This window comes from Periplaneta americana, chromosome 14 (genome assembly GCF_040183065.1).
Source record: "Periplaneta americana isolate PAMFEO1 chromosome 14, P.americana_PAMFEO1_priV1, whole genome shotgun sequence".
Taxonomy (NCBI): domain Eukaryota; kingdom Metazoa; phylum Arthropoda; class Insecta; order Blattodea; family Blattidae; genus Periplaneta; species Periplaneta americana.
In genome coordinates, this window is record NC_091130.1 from 91,036,095 (window position 1) to 91,052,699 (window position 16,605).

General features: G+C 34.1%; 1 protein-coding gene across 5 annotated transcripts in view; it reads right to left on the bottom strand.

Moving 5' to 3' along the window:
* dom (domino helicase) overlaps positions 1-16,605 on the bottom strand; it is a 689,640-nt gene that overhangs the window by 585,237 nt on the left and 87,798 nt on the right. For all 5 annotated transcript variants that reach the window (XM_069845730.1, XM_069845733.1, XM_069845731.1 and 2 more), the window contains one exon: positions 4,107-4,363. In XM_069845730.1, the coding sequence (XP_069701831.1) occupies positions 4,107-4,363 (257 nt within the window). The remainder of the gene's footprint in view (positions 1-4,106; positions 4,364-16,605) is intronic.

Below are 16,605 nucleotides of genomic sequence, written 5' to 3' on the forward strand. Positions count from 1 at the left end.
CAGAAACATGGCTGAGAAATGACAAGTTAGTAATAAAAGATTTTATATGCTGTAGCAAAAATATTTTGAAACAAAGAAAAATGGGAAGAAATCCAGGGGGAATTGCATTTATAACAGAAAAAAAGAATGATTGATGAAGATGATCCTTATATGTGCTACAGAGTAGTTCCATGGCATCTAAGAATGTGAGGATCATTTTTGGAATGATTTTCTGGAATTTGTATGCTACGTTCTGGAATCACCCATTTCCATGGAGGAATTTCGTTCACAACTGGAGTTTTAGCAATAAGTGTGTCTGTGATATAGACTGGTATTTCTTCTTTTTTTATTTTATAGAAATTACACAGGATATCAACTGAGAGTTTGAAGAACATCAGAGATCTGGATGAGACTTGCAATTTTAAATGTATTTTTAGATCCTTTTGTAATATATAGTGTCTAATTGGTTAAATATTACATTCAATTATTTCAATTTGATGTGGTTTTTGGTACTCCTAGGCATAATCTTAAGGCTGAGGTTTGAAGAACAGAAATTTTTTGTAGATGAGTTGCTGATGCTCCTCCCCATATTTCACATCCATAGTCAATTTTGATCGTATATAAGCATTATAAAACAGGTGCATTGTCGTGATATCTGATCCCCATTTCCTATTAGCTATGATCTTTCAAGAGATTTAGTCATGGTAGACACTGCGAAGCAACATTGGTTAAATGTGTTTTCCATAAAAGTTTTTCATCAAAAATTAATCCTAGGATCTTAGGAGTTGGACTGTACTGAATTTCTTAATTATTCAAATAAATGTGAGGTTTACAGTTTTTTAAGCTATATCTTCTTGTGAAGACAGTATATTCAGTTTTTGATGAGATAGATTCCATTTGGATGCCCAATTACTGATATTATTTACAGCTGTTTGTGTAACTCTGATTCGTTTGGATCTTCATTCGTAGCCCATACTGTAACATTATCTGCATAAATACTTATTTTTACCTCAGGTGGAACAACATCAGGTAAGTCATGTAACATTATATTAAATAAATTTGGGCTTAAAACAGAACCTTGAGGTATACCACCTGTAATTTTTTTGGATAAAGATAAATGATTATTTACTGAGGTTTGAATTGTTCATTCATTAAGAAACGAATGTAGAAATCTTAGCATTTTGCCTTTGATACAAAGTTTCATAGATTGTAATAAAATGGATCTGTGTGGAGTATTATCAAAAGCGGCTTCAAAGTCTATCATTACAGCTAATGTGGTCTTCTTTTCTGTGAAACCATTATAAATTTCTTGAGCAAAATATAATAGAGCTTCAGTTGTGCCACATAATGGTCTAAAGCCAAACTGATATGGGCTTTAAAGATTGAAAGTTTCAAGTCTCCAGATTAATCTTCTGTGAATAATGTGTTCCAGTAATATAGAAATGAAGGATGTTAAAGATATCGGTCTATATGATTTAGGGTCCAATTTGTCTTTACCTGGTTTGAGAATAGGAATTGCAATTGCATTTTTCCACGTTTTAGGATAAAAGCCTGTTTTCCAAATATTATTGAAGAGATGGAGAATTTCTTGCCTAATTTTATTAGAGGATTTTAATAACATGCTGTTATGATTTCATCCTCTCCTGTAGCAGAATTGTGTAGCTCTGATATTGCCAAGTTTATTTCTTCAGTGGTAAAAGCATTGTCTGTTATATCATTATGACGAAAAGTGAGTTGAAAATTACTTGTAACATATTGTTCTTCTTTATTCATATATTTAGGCCTTGATGAATTATTAGTCAGTCTTTGGGCATAGTATGAATTTAAGAGTTCTGCCTTTTTAGCATTTTCTGTTATTATTGTGTGATTGCTATCTTTAAGGTGAATGATGTGTTCGTAACTCTTGCCTTCTATGGCTTTAAATCTTTTCCATACAGTTGTAGGCGGAATATTTGGGTTTAAAGATCCAACAAATCGCTGCCAGCTTGTTCTTTTGGCTTCAAGAATACTTCTTCTGAGATTTGCCCTTGCTTTATTATATTTTATTTTGTCATCAACTGTCCTTGTTTTCATTCATTGTCGCCGAGCAGATTGGTGTTGTTTTCTCTTGTAAGTTAAATCATTATTCCACCAGATGTTCATAGGTCTACAAGATTGTTGTTTGATAGTGGGAGTAGACTGTTTTGCTGCAAATTATGATGATATCAGTAATTTCTGAAGTTCTGGAATCAATAGTTTTTTGAGACAATGCTGTTTCATATTAAAATTGTTAAATCTTGTAGTTTCATTATTGAACTTACACCAGTTTGCGGACTTTATTTTCCATTTTGTTTTAGGTAGCATGTTATCTGGCGAGTTATTTGTAGAGAATGAAAATGTAATACAAACAGGAAGATGATCACTTGACAGATCATCACCAACACTCCAGTTTGTGAAATTATCATATATGTTTGATGAGCAGAAAGAGAGATCTAGAGCACTTGTACTTGTAGATCCTGAACTTGCACATTGATATGTTGCTGTTTTGTTGTCATTAAGTAAAATGTCATTATTCAGTAACCATTTGTAGATTATGTTTCCATATTGAGTTGAAGGTTCATTATTCCATATGTGATGTTTACTGTTAAAGTCACCAACAATGATAAACTTGTGATCAGATGGGATCAATAATTGTTCTATATCATCCATTACTAGGTTTAGGCCTGGAAGTATACATACATTGACAAGTGAAAATGAAATATTATTTTGAAGTAATAATTTTGTCCTAATTCAATTTGGCCTTTAGATTGTTGTTTAGATTCAATTACATGAATGGAGTTGTGGATTATGGTAACAACACCTCCACCCCCTCTATCTTCACGAAACATTAAAAATGTTGTAGTCAGCAAATTTGTAAAATTTTAAAATATCAGCAATCTGAAAAGATTTTTGTGTGCATATTACAGAAGGATTTTTGTCCTGAACTTCTTGCTTTAATAAATCCATTTTGTTTCTTAAAGATCTAGAGTTCCATTGTAAAATTTTTAGAGTGTCTATATCTTTTTCGTTAATGTTGCCTTTTCGTTTTAATTCTCGGTCTTTAAATGTACTACCCATTGAGACATGGAATTTATTCTTTTTAGCCTCATTTTTGATATTACAGAGAATGGATTTTGCTTCTGCATTGGACTGACACCATACTTCAATCGTATTGGTATTATATTTGCCTCTTTGTCTCATTATATCGTTCTTTTCAATATTAAATTTGGTTCTGATTGACTGGATGGTGTGACTTTTGGTGTTCCAAATAAGTACTTTAGTACGATTTTTGGCATCTCCCCACCCGGAGATCCGATTGAGGGACTGTACTACCTTCCTAGGGGCCCTCTTGTCTGTTACGATTATATCTTCTATGTATGTTCACGCTCCGAGTTATTCATACATGTCTTGGGTAGGTACTGCATCTTTGCAGGTTGTGTACATGCTCTCTCCCTTCCCCTCCACTCACCATTCCCGCCATAACACGCATATAAACATGATAGTGGCACTCTCGGACATCAGCAGTATTCCTATTTGTCCCGAATAATAATAAGAAATACTCCACATGAATAATACACTTAAACTCAACAAGCAGGATTACATCCCACATAAAAGTGGCAGGAAATGAAATGGCAGACCAACTGGCAAAGCAAGACACCACCCAACATCACACAATACAATTATTGTTATCTAGTCTGGACCCAAATCTGTTCTAAAAAAACAGCTCAAATAAAATTCATAATGACAAACAAACACAGGAAAAAAAAAAAACCTAGAAAAACACCGGTAAAATGATCGGAGACGTATAAGGATAAACCAGACAAATCAGTCATATATATTCGACTAAATACTGGACATGACTGCCTCACACCACACCTCGAATGAATATCCTATTACAATCAAAAGTCTGCACATTAGTGAACAGCCTAACACGAGGATGGATGAAGATACCTACTCCAATGTAGAAAATTGGATCCTGGGCACAGGGCCTCGAGGACATTTGTAAATTTTCCTGGGATGCAAGGAACCTAAATGGACTGGAGTTCGAGCCAGCCATATGATACGTACACACATACACAAGTAATACAGGTATTAAACATGACTCTTACCTGTTTTGCTTTTTCTGCTATTTGTTCTTGGCTTCCAATCGTATTATCATACACAGCAGAAATGGAATGTTGTCTTGTATGTTGGCGAGACATTGGAACAACCAAAGGTAATCTGTTCAGTTTGGATGGACTCAAACTTGTAAGAGAGTTCTTTTCAGGTGAGGCTGCAGGAGAAATCTGTATCATTCCTGTTCCTGATGACACACTGTTCAGGTTGGTAGATGGTGTTGTGGAATCAAGAACCAATGGTGTTCCACCTGGCAACAGAACATGTGCAACTGGCAGAATACTTAAATATTTGCTATATAATATAACACATTAGATACCGTAAAGACTTTGAACACTGAGGTGACTTTGAACAGTAATTTAGCGCCTTTCCAAATTAAATGCTGTACCCAATTGCGAAAAAACTGTTTAAGTTGTCAATAAATTAGTTCAGTTTTTTCGCAATTGGGTACAGCATTTAATTTAGAAAGGCGCTAAATTATGTTCAAAGTCACCCCACTTTACGGTACACAGCCTGAACATTGATAAATGAATATTTTAATGCAAGAACTCTACTCACATCATGCAGTTATAATGTCATAAGTAAATAAATGTTTCTTCTATCTTTAGAACATCAAGTTTCCACAACATAGAGAGTAAAAAGTACAATTGTGATAGTGACAGATTTGTCAGGTTTTTAAGCGATGCTCCAGTTTCCTGTTACAAGACCCCTGTACTTATTATTACTATTATTATCCTTCATACAACATAGATCCATATCCAATGCATAAGACAGCAAGATACAATCAACCTTCAGCTCCAGTATCTGGATCATAACTGTCGAACACCCACCACTGGGAAAAAAAATTTTATCTTGATATCCTTATATTACCAGAATACTTCATCAGTCAAATATATTTTTAGATGGTTATTTAACAATGCTGCATCAACTCGGTTATTTAGCACTGAGGGATTGATCGCAAGATATTTGGCGAGATAAGACAGAGGATTCACCATAATTACTTGACATTTGCTTACGGTTGTGAAAAACCTCAGAAAAAACCCAACCAGATAATCAGCCCAAGTGGGAATCGAACCCACGTCCGAGTACAAGTCCCTCAGTCAATTGAGCTATGCCAGTGGGTGGTTAAAATATTACATCCTGAATTTAATGATGAAGTACACCTTCCCAATGTATATAAATTAAATGAAATTAAAAATTTTTTCAGTATCTTTTAGACCTGGAGAAGCGAAATTCAGCACACTTGCAATACGTTCCTTCTGCTCTATTCTGCAGTTCTAATTTCAAAGAAGTGCTTTAAGCAATAGTAATTCACCTCCAAGTCCCACGCTGTGGCATCCTGCCTAGGACTCGCGTTATGGAATGCATGCTGGTTCGAGTCCTCATGGGGGAATAAATTTTCTCATGAAATTTTGCTCAGTGTATGGGACCAGTGCACACCCAGCATCATGATGCACTTTGGGAGCTACGATAGATATCGAAATCCGGTTGCGAAAACCAGCTATAACAGCTTGGGGGATCATCATGCTAATCACACGATACCTCCATTGTGGTTGGATGATCGTCCACCTCTGCTTCGGCATGTGGACGTGAGGCCAGCAGCCAGTTGGTAGGTCTGGGCCCTTCATGGGCTGTAGCACCACGGATTATTTAATTCACTTCCAAAATGTTGGATCAAAAATTGTGCAGCCAATATGCATTTCCTTGACACAAATCTATGAATATTTAAATTATTTTTTTACTTAGAAATATTCGGAATAAATGCATGAACAAGAAACTAAAACACAGTAGAATCCCTCTTATCCGGCACCAAAGGGAACAGATAGTTCCAGATACGATATTTTGCCTGATAATTGAATAAATAGTGGTATAAAAAAAAAAAAAAAAAAAAGTTCGTATTTCATGATGCCAAATGTTGAAACTGCAGCCATGTGAAACTTATTTCTCTATCACTTCCTCATAACCGAATAAACATAAAAACTGTGTGGATTTTGCTTATTAAAACATATCACACAACACAAATAATACACTAATTTTAGGTTCGAATATTCACTGAAAATGAAAGTTCGTAATATGGCAAAACTGACAGCCCAGACTGTGGCAATGTGGTAGATTTAAACATTTTCTTTTTGACCCAGCCAAAATTGCCATTATTTTGGTAATGCTGGTTACGAGAGATTCTACTGTATTTTACTTATTTTTTTAAATACATTTTTTCGATTTTTCTATTTTTATTATTTTAACATTTTCATGGCTCACATTGCACAGAGACAGCTAGGGAAATGAAAGTGCTGCCAAACATTTGTTCAGTAAATGTCATATACAGTGAGAAAATGTTATGAAGAGGAACTAATTAATTGGTGAATAAAAATTGAAATACTGGTGTAAAAAAATGTGTTCATATGAGAATAAAAGTGGTGAAAAATGCCAAGTATGGTTAACGTTTCATTTGCCAGTATATGAAGTTTTTAGTAATGAATAAATTTAATTTTTGGCACATATAACTGAAATTACAGACCGATTACAAATACACTTAGACCTATTTAATACATTCGAAGTATTTTTAAACACGTTGAAATACTTCTTTTTTTTTTTAATTTAAAAAAATTGAAAACAGTTTAGCAAATTAAAGATTAATTAAAATAAAACCAACAAACAAATTAATAAAACTTCATCCTCGATCAACATTCAACAATAAAACCTGTTGACACGAATTTAATTAAATTCTATTCAGTGTTTTCTTGCTTAGAATAGAAAGAGAGCATTATCTCTAGATTTTCTATAAGAAGTGCGGTTCTATTATCTGAAAATACCATATATAAGAAAAGGAAGAGAGACTCCTCTCTAAACCTACAACAGACACACTACATCTGCTTAGGAACTGCTCCCTTAATTCAGTATCATTTGTAAATCAATTATTTCTGACTGTAGTTCATTTTGAGCATCGTGATAATCTACAGAAAATAGTGTTGCAAACACTTGACACTCTTTTTCCAATTTAGCCACATCTCGAAATCGTACTTCAAACTCCACTTTTGTTTCAATGATGCGATGAAGATTAAATTTCCTTACTACATTCAGAACCTTGTGACAAGGAGTAACCTTAACCATAGCGTGACTATTCTGCACAGAACATAGCACTGAGCTCGTCGCAGCAACTCACCGGCACACAAAAACATAAGTTGGTGATGTCTGAACTGAAGCAGCTTACTCCCTCTCCTCCAGTATGGTGCTACATGTTCCAATACACTGCTTACCCAATACCCATTGTAGTAAGTGTTGACAACTGCTGTTTTATATCAACCCCAAATAATATTCCGTCCTAAAAAAATGTTAACGCTTTCAAATAGTAACAATAGTTCTCTGGATGTTTTAAAGTAATTTCTGCATTATTCAATAATATCATTCTAATTCAGGAATAGATAAATCAAATGAAATTGGTAATAAACATAATACATCAATCGAATCTGGTAAGAATCAAACCACAGTCTTTTCCTAAGCAATCAACTACGGATGTAGGTCACGTCCTCTTGGCTCTGTACTTATACAATTTATGAGTTTTTGACAGAAACATTAAAAAAAATATTGGCAAGTTGAGAACAATTCTTGTCTACTACATTAATATCAGTAAAATAAAATTCCATGTTTTGGTAGAATTTCTGATCACTGCAAGACAATGTAAGAGAAATAAAAATTACATTTCTGATGCTGATAGTACACAATGTGTCTCAAATTAAAAAATTTATTTAAAAAAATGCTGCTTCTAAGGCATTTAATTTAATGAAGCAGATACTGGCCTGAGATCCCATTTACTTGTTATAAAACTCCATTCTATTCAACATAACTGCATTTACAGAAGAAATAATAAATGTATAACAATGAACTGTGATTAACAACCAATAGATCAGTAGCACGTGCACATGCCAGCAATGATTCTGGAACTGCAATATACACTAAACAAAAATGTTCCCTGCACTTTCATATTCATTATATAATGCTGTTACACATATGGGAAAAATAATATGAACTGAACTTAAAGATGGTAAGAATTATATTGAACCATTCAATGTATACACGAAGTTGAATTAATTTCTGCCTTCAATTTAAAAAGAAAGATAATGATAAAAATTAATAAATCGCAAATGTACATATCAGGAGGCAAGACCTGGCATGTGAGCTGCGAGAGAGGGGAGCATCTGTGGTCAGAAAGAGAATTTGTTTTCAGGATCAGTAATATTACATGAATCTGCTGATACAGAAGCTCAGTTCAGACCAAAATGTTATCTTTCTCCTCCATACCTACTGAGAATATAGCCATGGCACATTATGAGGTCACACGACAGGTCATGCCACCTCTACTGTAAGTTTTGTAGTTTAAGAAATCTTAAAATTTAATATAAAAAAAAAACCGTCGAGCTTATTCTGCAGCACTTTAACAAGAAAATATTAATTAAAATATCCCACTACTATAACGCTGAAGAGCAGATTACATGCTGAGTGAAGGTTAAGAACATCATTCCTAATATAACTAACTCTATTATCAATACTAGTTAGCTATAAAACAGAAAAAATTAAGAATGCATATATTTAATACGTATGCTGTTTTTTTCTTTTACAGGATTACCATAGTTCTCCTTTTCCTGGATATTTTGAATAGGATTCATTTTCAAAAGGCACTCTAACAACCAACACTTTTTAATTCTATATTTATGAAATACCTTAAGCCCCGATATTATAAATGCCGTTTAAACCTTATGTTCAGTTTAAACTCAAGTTTTTCATTCTGCTTCGTATTATAAACCTTGATTTCCAGTTAATATTGAGTTAACTTGATCGATAGCTGTTTAAACTGCAGTTCAAGACTGAACAGTGGAAGATAGTGGCTTCCATTATACACATAGACATGGCATGTTTTCTGAGAGCTTATGAGTGATGATAAAGTGATCAATATTACTGAATGACCACAGCAGCCAAGAATTTTTCGAATAATAGAGTGCACCACTTTGAAATAGAAATGAACGTGAGTTTTAAAAGATTCAGGCTTTCGAAGTAGACAGTCCTAACCTTGTTTCGAAAAATTGAAACTAGAATACTACATGGAGAGAGAGAGAGAGAGAGAGAGAGAGAGAGAGAGAGAGAGAGAGCAAAAATATGTGTTTTAGGGTTTGAATTTAAAGATTTGAAAAGGTAAACGATTTCCTTTTTATTTTCGAAAACATGCTATTGGAACTCTGCATCAGTTACTAGTTGCGCTGCGCTGTCTTTCCTCTGGTAGTAGTACTGAAAATGATGCAAGATTTAGATGGTGTCCATAAATCCATAAGGTGTAAGCCTATTGCGCATTGTACTGTGTGTGGCATACAGTATCCTGGTAAAATTTACTAGGAAATACTGATGCCTATTGTATAAACAATAATATTATGTACCATTACTAAACTTATAAAAATAACTTTATTATTTGATTGACTTGTTTCATAAACATTCTACATAACTTACAAAATACGCACATTAATATTATAGTTCATTAGTCAGCTGATTGCGTATAGAGTTAAGTTGTGGATGGTCATGCATGGTTTAGTCTAGTTGCAATGTGTTTGGGAGTATAATGTTGGTAGCCAGCATTAAGAAGCCATTTGAGGTTAAGCCTGACAAGCAAACTGAAGTAGGCAGTATTGATTCTCTACAGGTCTGTTTACGATATTTTCTGTTATCGAAGAACAAACATGTTCCTTAATATAAAAAAAATGTTATATCTTCTCACCATTCGTGAGCTGCCACAAGGGACAAAGAGTACTTAACCATAGAAAATTTTTACAAGTTCATGAAAAACCATTAATTTTGTTTTAACAATGAAGTTCTTACAAGTACATAGCTGCAAATAATTTTTTTTTAGATTAGTGGAAATATACCTATTTTTAGAAAAGTAAGTGTTACAAAAAAGTAAAGAATGCTACTGAACTTAGTTTGATTTCGGATATAGGTGATTCTCCAGGAGAGCAATTGATCCTTTCAATGCAGCTAAGGTTACAATCGGAATAATAGATGTAGGTATTCCAAGCCTCTTAAACACATCTTTCATGAAGAGAGTGCTCCAACCAGAAGTCCGATTACTTCAAGCTCTTTTAGCTGGTATTTTTTGAGGTAATAGGGAATGGTAGGATTGAAGATATTATTTTTTTCATTATCCACTTCTGCTGGCTGTTCCTCATCCGTTTCGAAACGCACAGTGGGATCAATTATGTATCCAGATCTTGTAGATTCCTTGAAAGCTATTATATCTATGTGCCGTGTACTGCAGTGACTGAGAGACCATGTACTTCTTCAAAGGTGTTGTAATCGGCATCTTTAAGGGCAGTGGCTATAATTGATCATACTTGGTGGTGTCTAGCATTTCGCAGAGCTTTGCCGTGCGGACAGGATCCCAGGACGTGTGCAAGAGTTTCAACCTCGTCGTGGCAATGCCTACAACGGTTGTCCTGAGATCTTCCTGGCACAGCATGTACTGGAGCAACATTTCCAACCATTTTAATGCCATCGCACCATTCGCTGTTGGAGAGTCCTTCGTGTTTACAAATCCATTTGTTGGCACCAGGATATTGTTTAAATAAAACTACGCCTTTCCCTTTCTGTGGATGACGACACCAAATATCAAATTCTCTGTTCCTCAGAAGGTTACGAATCTTTGTCACATTTAAGAAATGTTCATTCTTATGAAATAAGGCATCTTCTGGAACAATGTTCAGAGATTGGGCACATCTAACGCTCTCCTCATGAACCTGACGTGTTTGTATGATGTATGGGTTTTGAGATTTGTGTAAACATCAAAGGGCATTAATTTGTTGTAGTAGTGCTTCCCATTTTGTTCGAAAAATTCCTAGTCCTTTGTACTTCCTGGGACTATAAATCATTGCATCAGGAATGTCTGTAGGCAGATTCAGTACCTCTTTCAGTGCACTTTTTATTAATTTGTCGGCGTCATCCAAGAACTTTTTTGGTATAAGTTCAGAAGGGATGGTTTGAAATTGATATATTAAGGAAGGACAGATGGAGGTATTTAGAACACAATATTTCTGGTCTGCATGAAGAAAAGGTGACGAGGTAAGAGTTTCAAGTTTATTATTTAGATCTTTCAATGTTGACTGGGGATTGAAAACTATTGTCAGAGAAGTTTACTCCCAGATAGCGAATAGAGTTGTCTGTACTAATAGATTTAATTTCAAAATCAGGATATATACTGAGATTGTGTCCGACAAGCTTACCTTTGGAGATATTTATAGTTACGGATTTATTAGGATTTAATTTTAGCCCAATGTCTGTAAATCTTTGATAAGCCATTCTTGTCAGTTCAATAGCGGAAACTTCGTCTTTATCAATAATTACGGTATCGTCGGCAAAGCCGAGAACAGTTAAAGGAGGCAGTCCTTGTACAAGTTCAAATCCAAAAGTTGATGTTATTGTCTGCTCACATAACTCATTTAAAATATCTGTTGCTAAACTATATAAAGCTGGCGACAGAGGAGATCCTTGCATGACTCCTTTCTTTAGAACAATTGGTTTAGTTTTTGTGTGACCTAATTCAATTCGTGTTGTGTTTCCCTCCTGTAGAGCTATCACAAGTTGGGTAAGTTGTTTTGGGGCAGGAGAACTTTCCAAAGTAGCTCTTATGTGGTCATGGCCAACACTATCAAAAGCTTTCGTGATGTCCAGAAAGACAATTGTTACGTCAGTCTTTTTTGTTTTAGCAGCATGAAGAACTGATCGGAGAATTGAAGTATTTATTAGCGTCCCTGGTGTTTTAGAAAAACCAGTTTGATAGTCATTAAATGATATGAAATTTCGCAATCTCTCGTCCAAAATGCGATCAATTACCCTATGAAGTACAGAAGTGATTGTTATTGGACGCCAGTTAGATATCTCTTGACTATCCCCTGTCTTGGGAACCAAAACTGTCTTTACTTTTTGGAGGCTAGGGGGAACTATTCCTGACTGGAGCATTCGTGTTGCAATTAGGCTTATGACTTCATGTGCTAGAGTATCTTTAATTGCTCGTACGAGAACATGGTCCGGTCCAGGGGAGGTATCAACTGCCATACCACTAATGACTGAAGCAACTTCATTCGGAGTTACTAGTGGATCAAATGTTTCTTCATTCATAATCTTTTCCATTTCTGAAGCATATGTCGGATAATCAGGTCGGACATTATTGTTGGGAAAGGAGAATATATTTGAAAAGTGGTCAGAAACAGTTTTAGGGTCAATATTACAAGATTTATTGTTATGTCCCAAGACAGACCTCACTGCTTTCCTTCGTTGATTGTAATATTGATATTGTATCAATTTGTATTGATATTTACCTCGTCTCTTTTCCCTCTCCCTCTGAGTCGATCTCTCAGGATTAGTCGACTTGGCATAACTTTTACTAATACCAGAATTTTTCTTTTGTCTCCTAGCCTCTACATATTTCTGGGCAGGATGTTTTGGACCTGGCAGAAGATCAATGGAATCTGCTAAGAATGATGTGAAATCACTTACTGCTTTGAAAAATTCCCCCTCCTCCAGCTCTTGTTTGAATTTTTCAGTGCAGGATTTCAATTCAGTTTTGTATTGGTTAACAGTGGACCCATTGACTCCATTTGGCTCATATTTGAACTTAAATGTGTGTTCACTATTGGTTTATTATCCCTATTTCTGTTTACTATTAATTTCCTTTGTATATCAGGATGGGATCTGCTAATATGAATTCTAACTCCACGATCACTTGCAAATATTTTTTCCACAGGATGGGCATACTGATTGTATAGGTTGGACAGTATTACAAATTAAAGAAATGTCAGCCATAATTTAACATCTTGCAGACTTTTTTTCTAAAACAGACACCCGTGAAATAATCTTCTGTTAAGTTGTTAAATTTTGTAGGAGTTACTTGTACTTACTTGGCTTATGTATTAAAATTTGTCCAGTTATTGTTTACTGATGTTATGGCCTTAGAAGCCAAGTAAACAACTCTTGTCATGCACTATATTTCAAACTAGAAAATATATTACTCGATATAGACATTAATCCACTTAGGCATGCGCATATAGAAATTTAAAGCATTTTAAACCACAGTTAGACTTAGTATGATGATATTTTCCTTCACTTAATATTAATATATTAGCAGAGCAAATTTCGTTTATTTGCAGCTGTTTCATGGCCTCCTATAATCTGCCATGTTCACGAGCATCAGCCATTTTAATAGCAATGACATAATAAAACAGCAGCGATCGTCTTCTTTTCTTTCCTAGCAGTAATACCAATCATATTCCACTATAGTTTAACTTAACCAAGACTCTGTAATACAGTGCATTGAGTTAAACTCTCAATTAGGTTTAACATAAGTTTAACTTAATCTTTAGATTAACTGTATTTCTAATATCAGGCCTAAATAGATGAAGTTTTTCGAATTCATGTTTCAAACTACAGTTACTGAGCATACTCACATTATTCTAACAAACCTTTCATCAGCATTTCCTGTGATGATATATTCATCCAACCATATTCTGAATATATTTTTCCTAATGCAAAATTCTGAATTGTAATTTATTGAAAATGATTGAGTTCATTCTTATTTCAATCACTTGCCTAAAAACCGCGTTTAATATTTTCAAATTGATCAACTACTTTTTTTCCTGAATTCCAGTTCACATTATTGCCATTCCCGTAAACTGATTAGTTCAACATTTTCTTTGAACAATATTTCAACCTTTCAAGTTCAAATATAACTCAAAACAATCAACGATAAAAAAACAAACTCTAGTAATAGTTATGAACTTGTTGCTGAATAATTGCCTATTACAAAACCATAAAAGAAACAAATTTTGAACTACGGAAGAATTCAAAGCAATAAGTAATGACTTAAGCTGCAATTAATCAAAAGGTAGAAATTCAACTTTTCAAGAATGACAAAAGCAAAACTTCAGTAATAATGTTATTCTACTCCACTTCTACTGAAATCTCCTTAGTCTATTTTCACAAATTATATCAAACTGCACTCATATAAAATAACACAATTGATGCAAATGCTAAAATGAAACTGGGTAACTGGTTAGCAAACAATAACAGAAATATGTCCTGTAAGCAAATAGAAAACACTTGCTAGCTAGCAAATTTAGTTTTAAAATACATCACATTTTGTGTTTTAGCAGAGTTGGCAAGCTAATTTACACGTTACGTTTTCTACTTAATTTACTAGTAATTTACGTGGTGTAGAAAATCAGTTTTTTTTACATTTACAGTTTTTTTATGTACTGAGTTTCTGTCATATATCAATATGAAACTAATTAAATTATATTACAATTTGAACATTGAATTTCTTGAAGGGTACAGACTGCTCTTGTGACGTATGGTTTACTCTAGATAGTGTAATATAGCATTGTTCTATACCTACTACGTTAGCATATTTAGGCTAATCTTAATGTGTAAAATGCCCTAGCTCTCTGTCACGAGAGTCATGCCTCGCATTACCAGTTAGTAGGTGAAAGTATGACATCAAGCACCTATGTTTAATCCATTGCCACACTATACCACACACAGACTATGAGTCTATGAGTTGAAACAATAACATAGACTAAAGAGAACACATGCAGTTATTATCAGCCTGGTTTCATGGGCGAGACCGAAATGCCAGAGGCTCCATACTTTGAGACTGACACAATGAGCGTCGAGAAGACTTTTTATTATTGCTGTATTCTCATGAGTGATGAGCGACAGGACAGATAGGCACCAGTTCATATCAAAGGAAAGCGTCGCAAAGCTTATTGCTTGGCGATTTCTTGGATTTGTTAATGTTGTAGTTGTAGAGAGCTGCTTCATTTGTAATACAGCAGTACTGGTAGAAATTTTTCTTTATGCATAAAAGCATAACCCTGGTTTTCAGTCACACATTTTAAAAATATAATAGGTTTATTTATACAGTAAAACCTCCCTAAAACAAAACGCTATCATTCCAGAATATTTTTTTCCGTTTTCACAGGTTTTCGTTTTACAAAGGGTTGAGTTTTGGCAAAACTAAGAAAAGACTACTGCAATATGCTCACTGTAGGAAGAACACAATGAAGAAATAATTTGAAATAAAAGTTACTGCAGTACATGCAAAGTGAATTTTATTTTCATAATTATTAACTTATGTAATTGCAGCCTCTCTCTCTCCCTCTCTCTGCACCCTAGTTTCTTGGCCTCCCATATTTCTTTTAAAGCACATTGCCGCGACTTTTTTTTAAGGGAACATTGTAGAATTTCCTTCGCATCCTGCATCAATTCAGAGTGTAAATTGTGCTCGGTTGTGTAACTGAAGTTGTGTTTTGTGGAAAATAGATTAGACAAATCAATCCTTGGATGACAGGTAGCATTGTCTAAAAACAGTATGAATTTACGACCTTGGCGTTTCATTGCTTCATTAAAAGAATGAAGCCACTCTTCCATGATAGAACTGGTCATCTAGGCTTTTTTATTAAATAGCACAGTTTTAATTTATTCGCACTGTTATTTAACATTGTATTGGCATATTAATACAAAACTTAGAATAAATAAACGGAAATGTGAAACTAAATTGACACTACACTACAATTATTCGCAGTTTTATTCTGTTCGCACTATCCATCACTGTATTGGCTTGTTAGCACAAAACTGATAATAAATGAACAAAAATTCAAGAGGGTTGGAAAAAGTAATGATACACAAGGTCAGTAACTTTCCTGGGTCCTTGACAATAAGCACAGAATAGTGGCATGGTTAGAGAAGCTTCACCTCCAACGTCTGACAAAGAACAGCGAAAGTCTTCCAGATCATTGCATTTAGAGTCACACAAAAAAATTATGCCATGCTTCATACAGTATTATCGCAAAATTAAAAATGGTTTGATAGAATTTAGCGACAGTTACGCTTAAAATTATCCATTTTAGTCAGGTTTTTTACCTAAATGGTGTCCAAAAATGATTCCGTTTTTCGCGTTAGACAGTTTTCCATTTTAAAGTATAATTTTACATAGGAAGTCATTCCATTCCCAAATTTATTTTTAGTTATTGCAGGTTTCCTTCTTATAGAGGGTATGTTTTAGCAAGGTTTTACTGTAATATGAAATTAATTCTACAAGGACACAAATTCACTGATTTAGAAAAACATATAATGTTTAGGCAAAATTAGCTGCTTAATCATGTACGTTCTAATACAATACCGTTTAAAATCTAGTCATACAAGAAGACAGGTATTCTGTACACATCACTGGAGATAAAATAGAAGGATTATTAATTTTCTAACAAACTTAAATAAAAATGAAACAATTGGTTTATAAATTTGTCTTTCCTAACAAAAAAATAAAGTGTGATGGACCAACTTTGATTTTTATAATTTAAGAAAAAAAATAAAAGATTTTAGTTAAAAGAGTTAATTTTTTATTACTACTAATGCTTCAAGTTCATTGTAATTTTCTTACTATATCTATATTTTCACCTATAT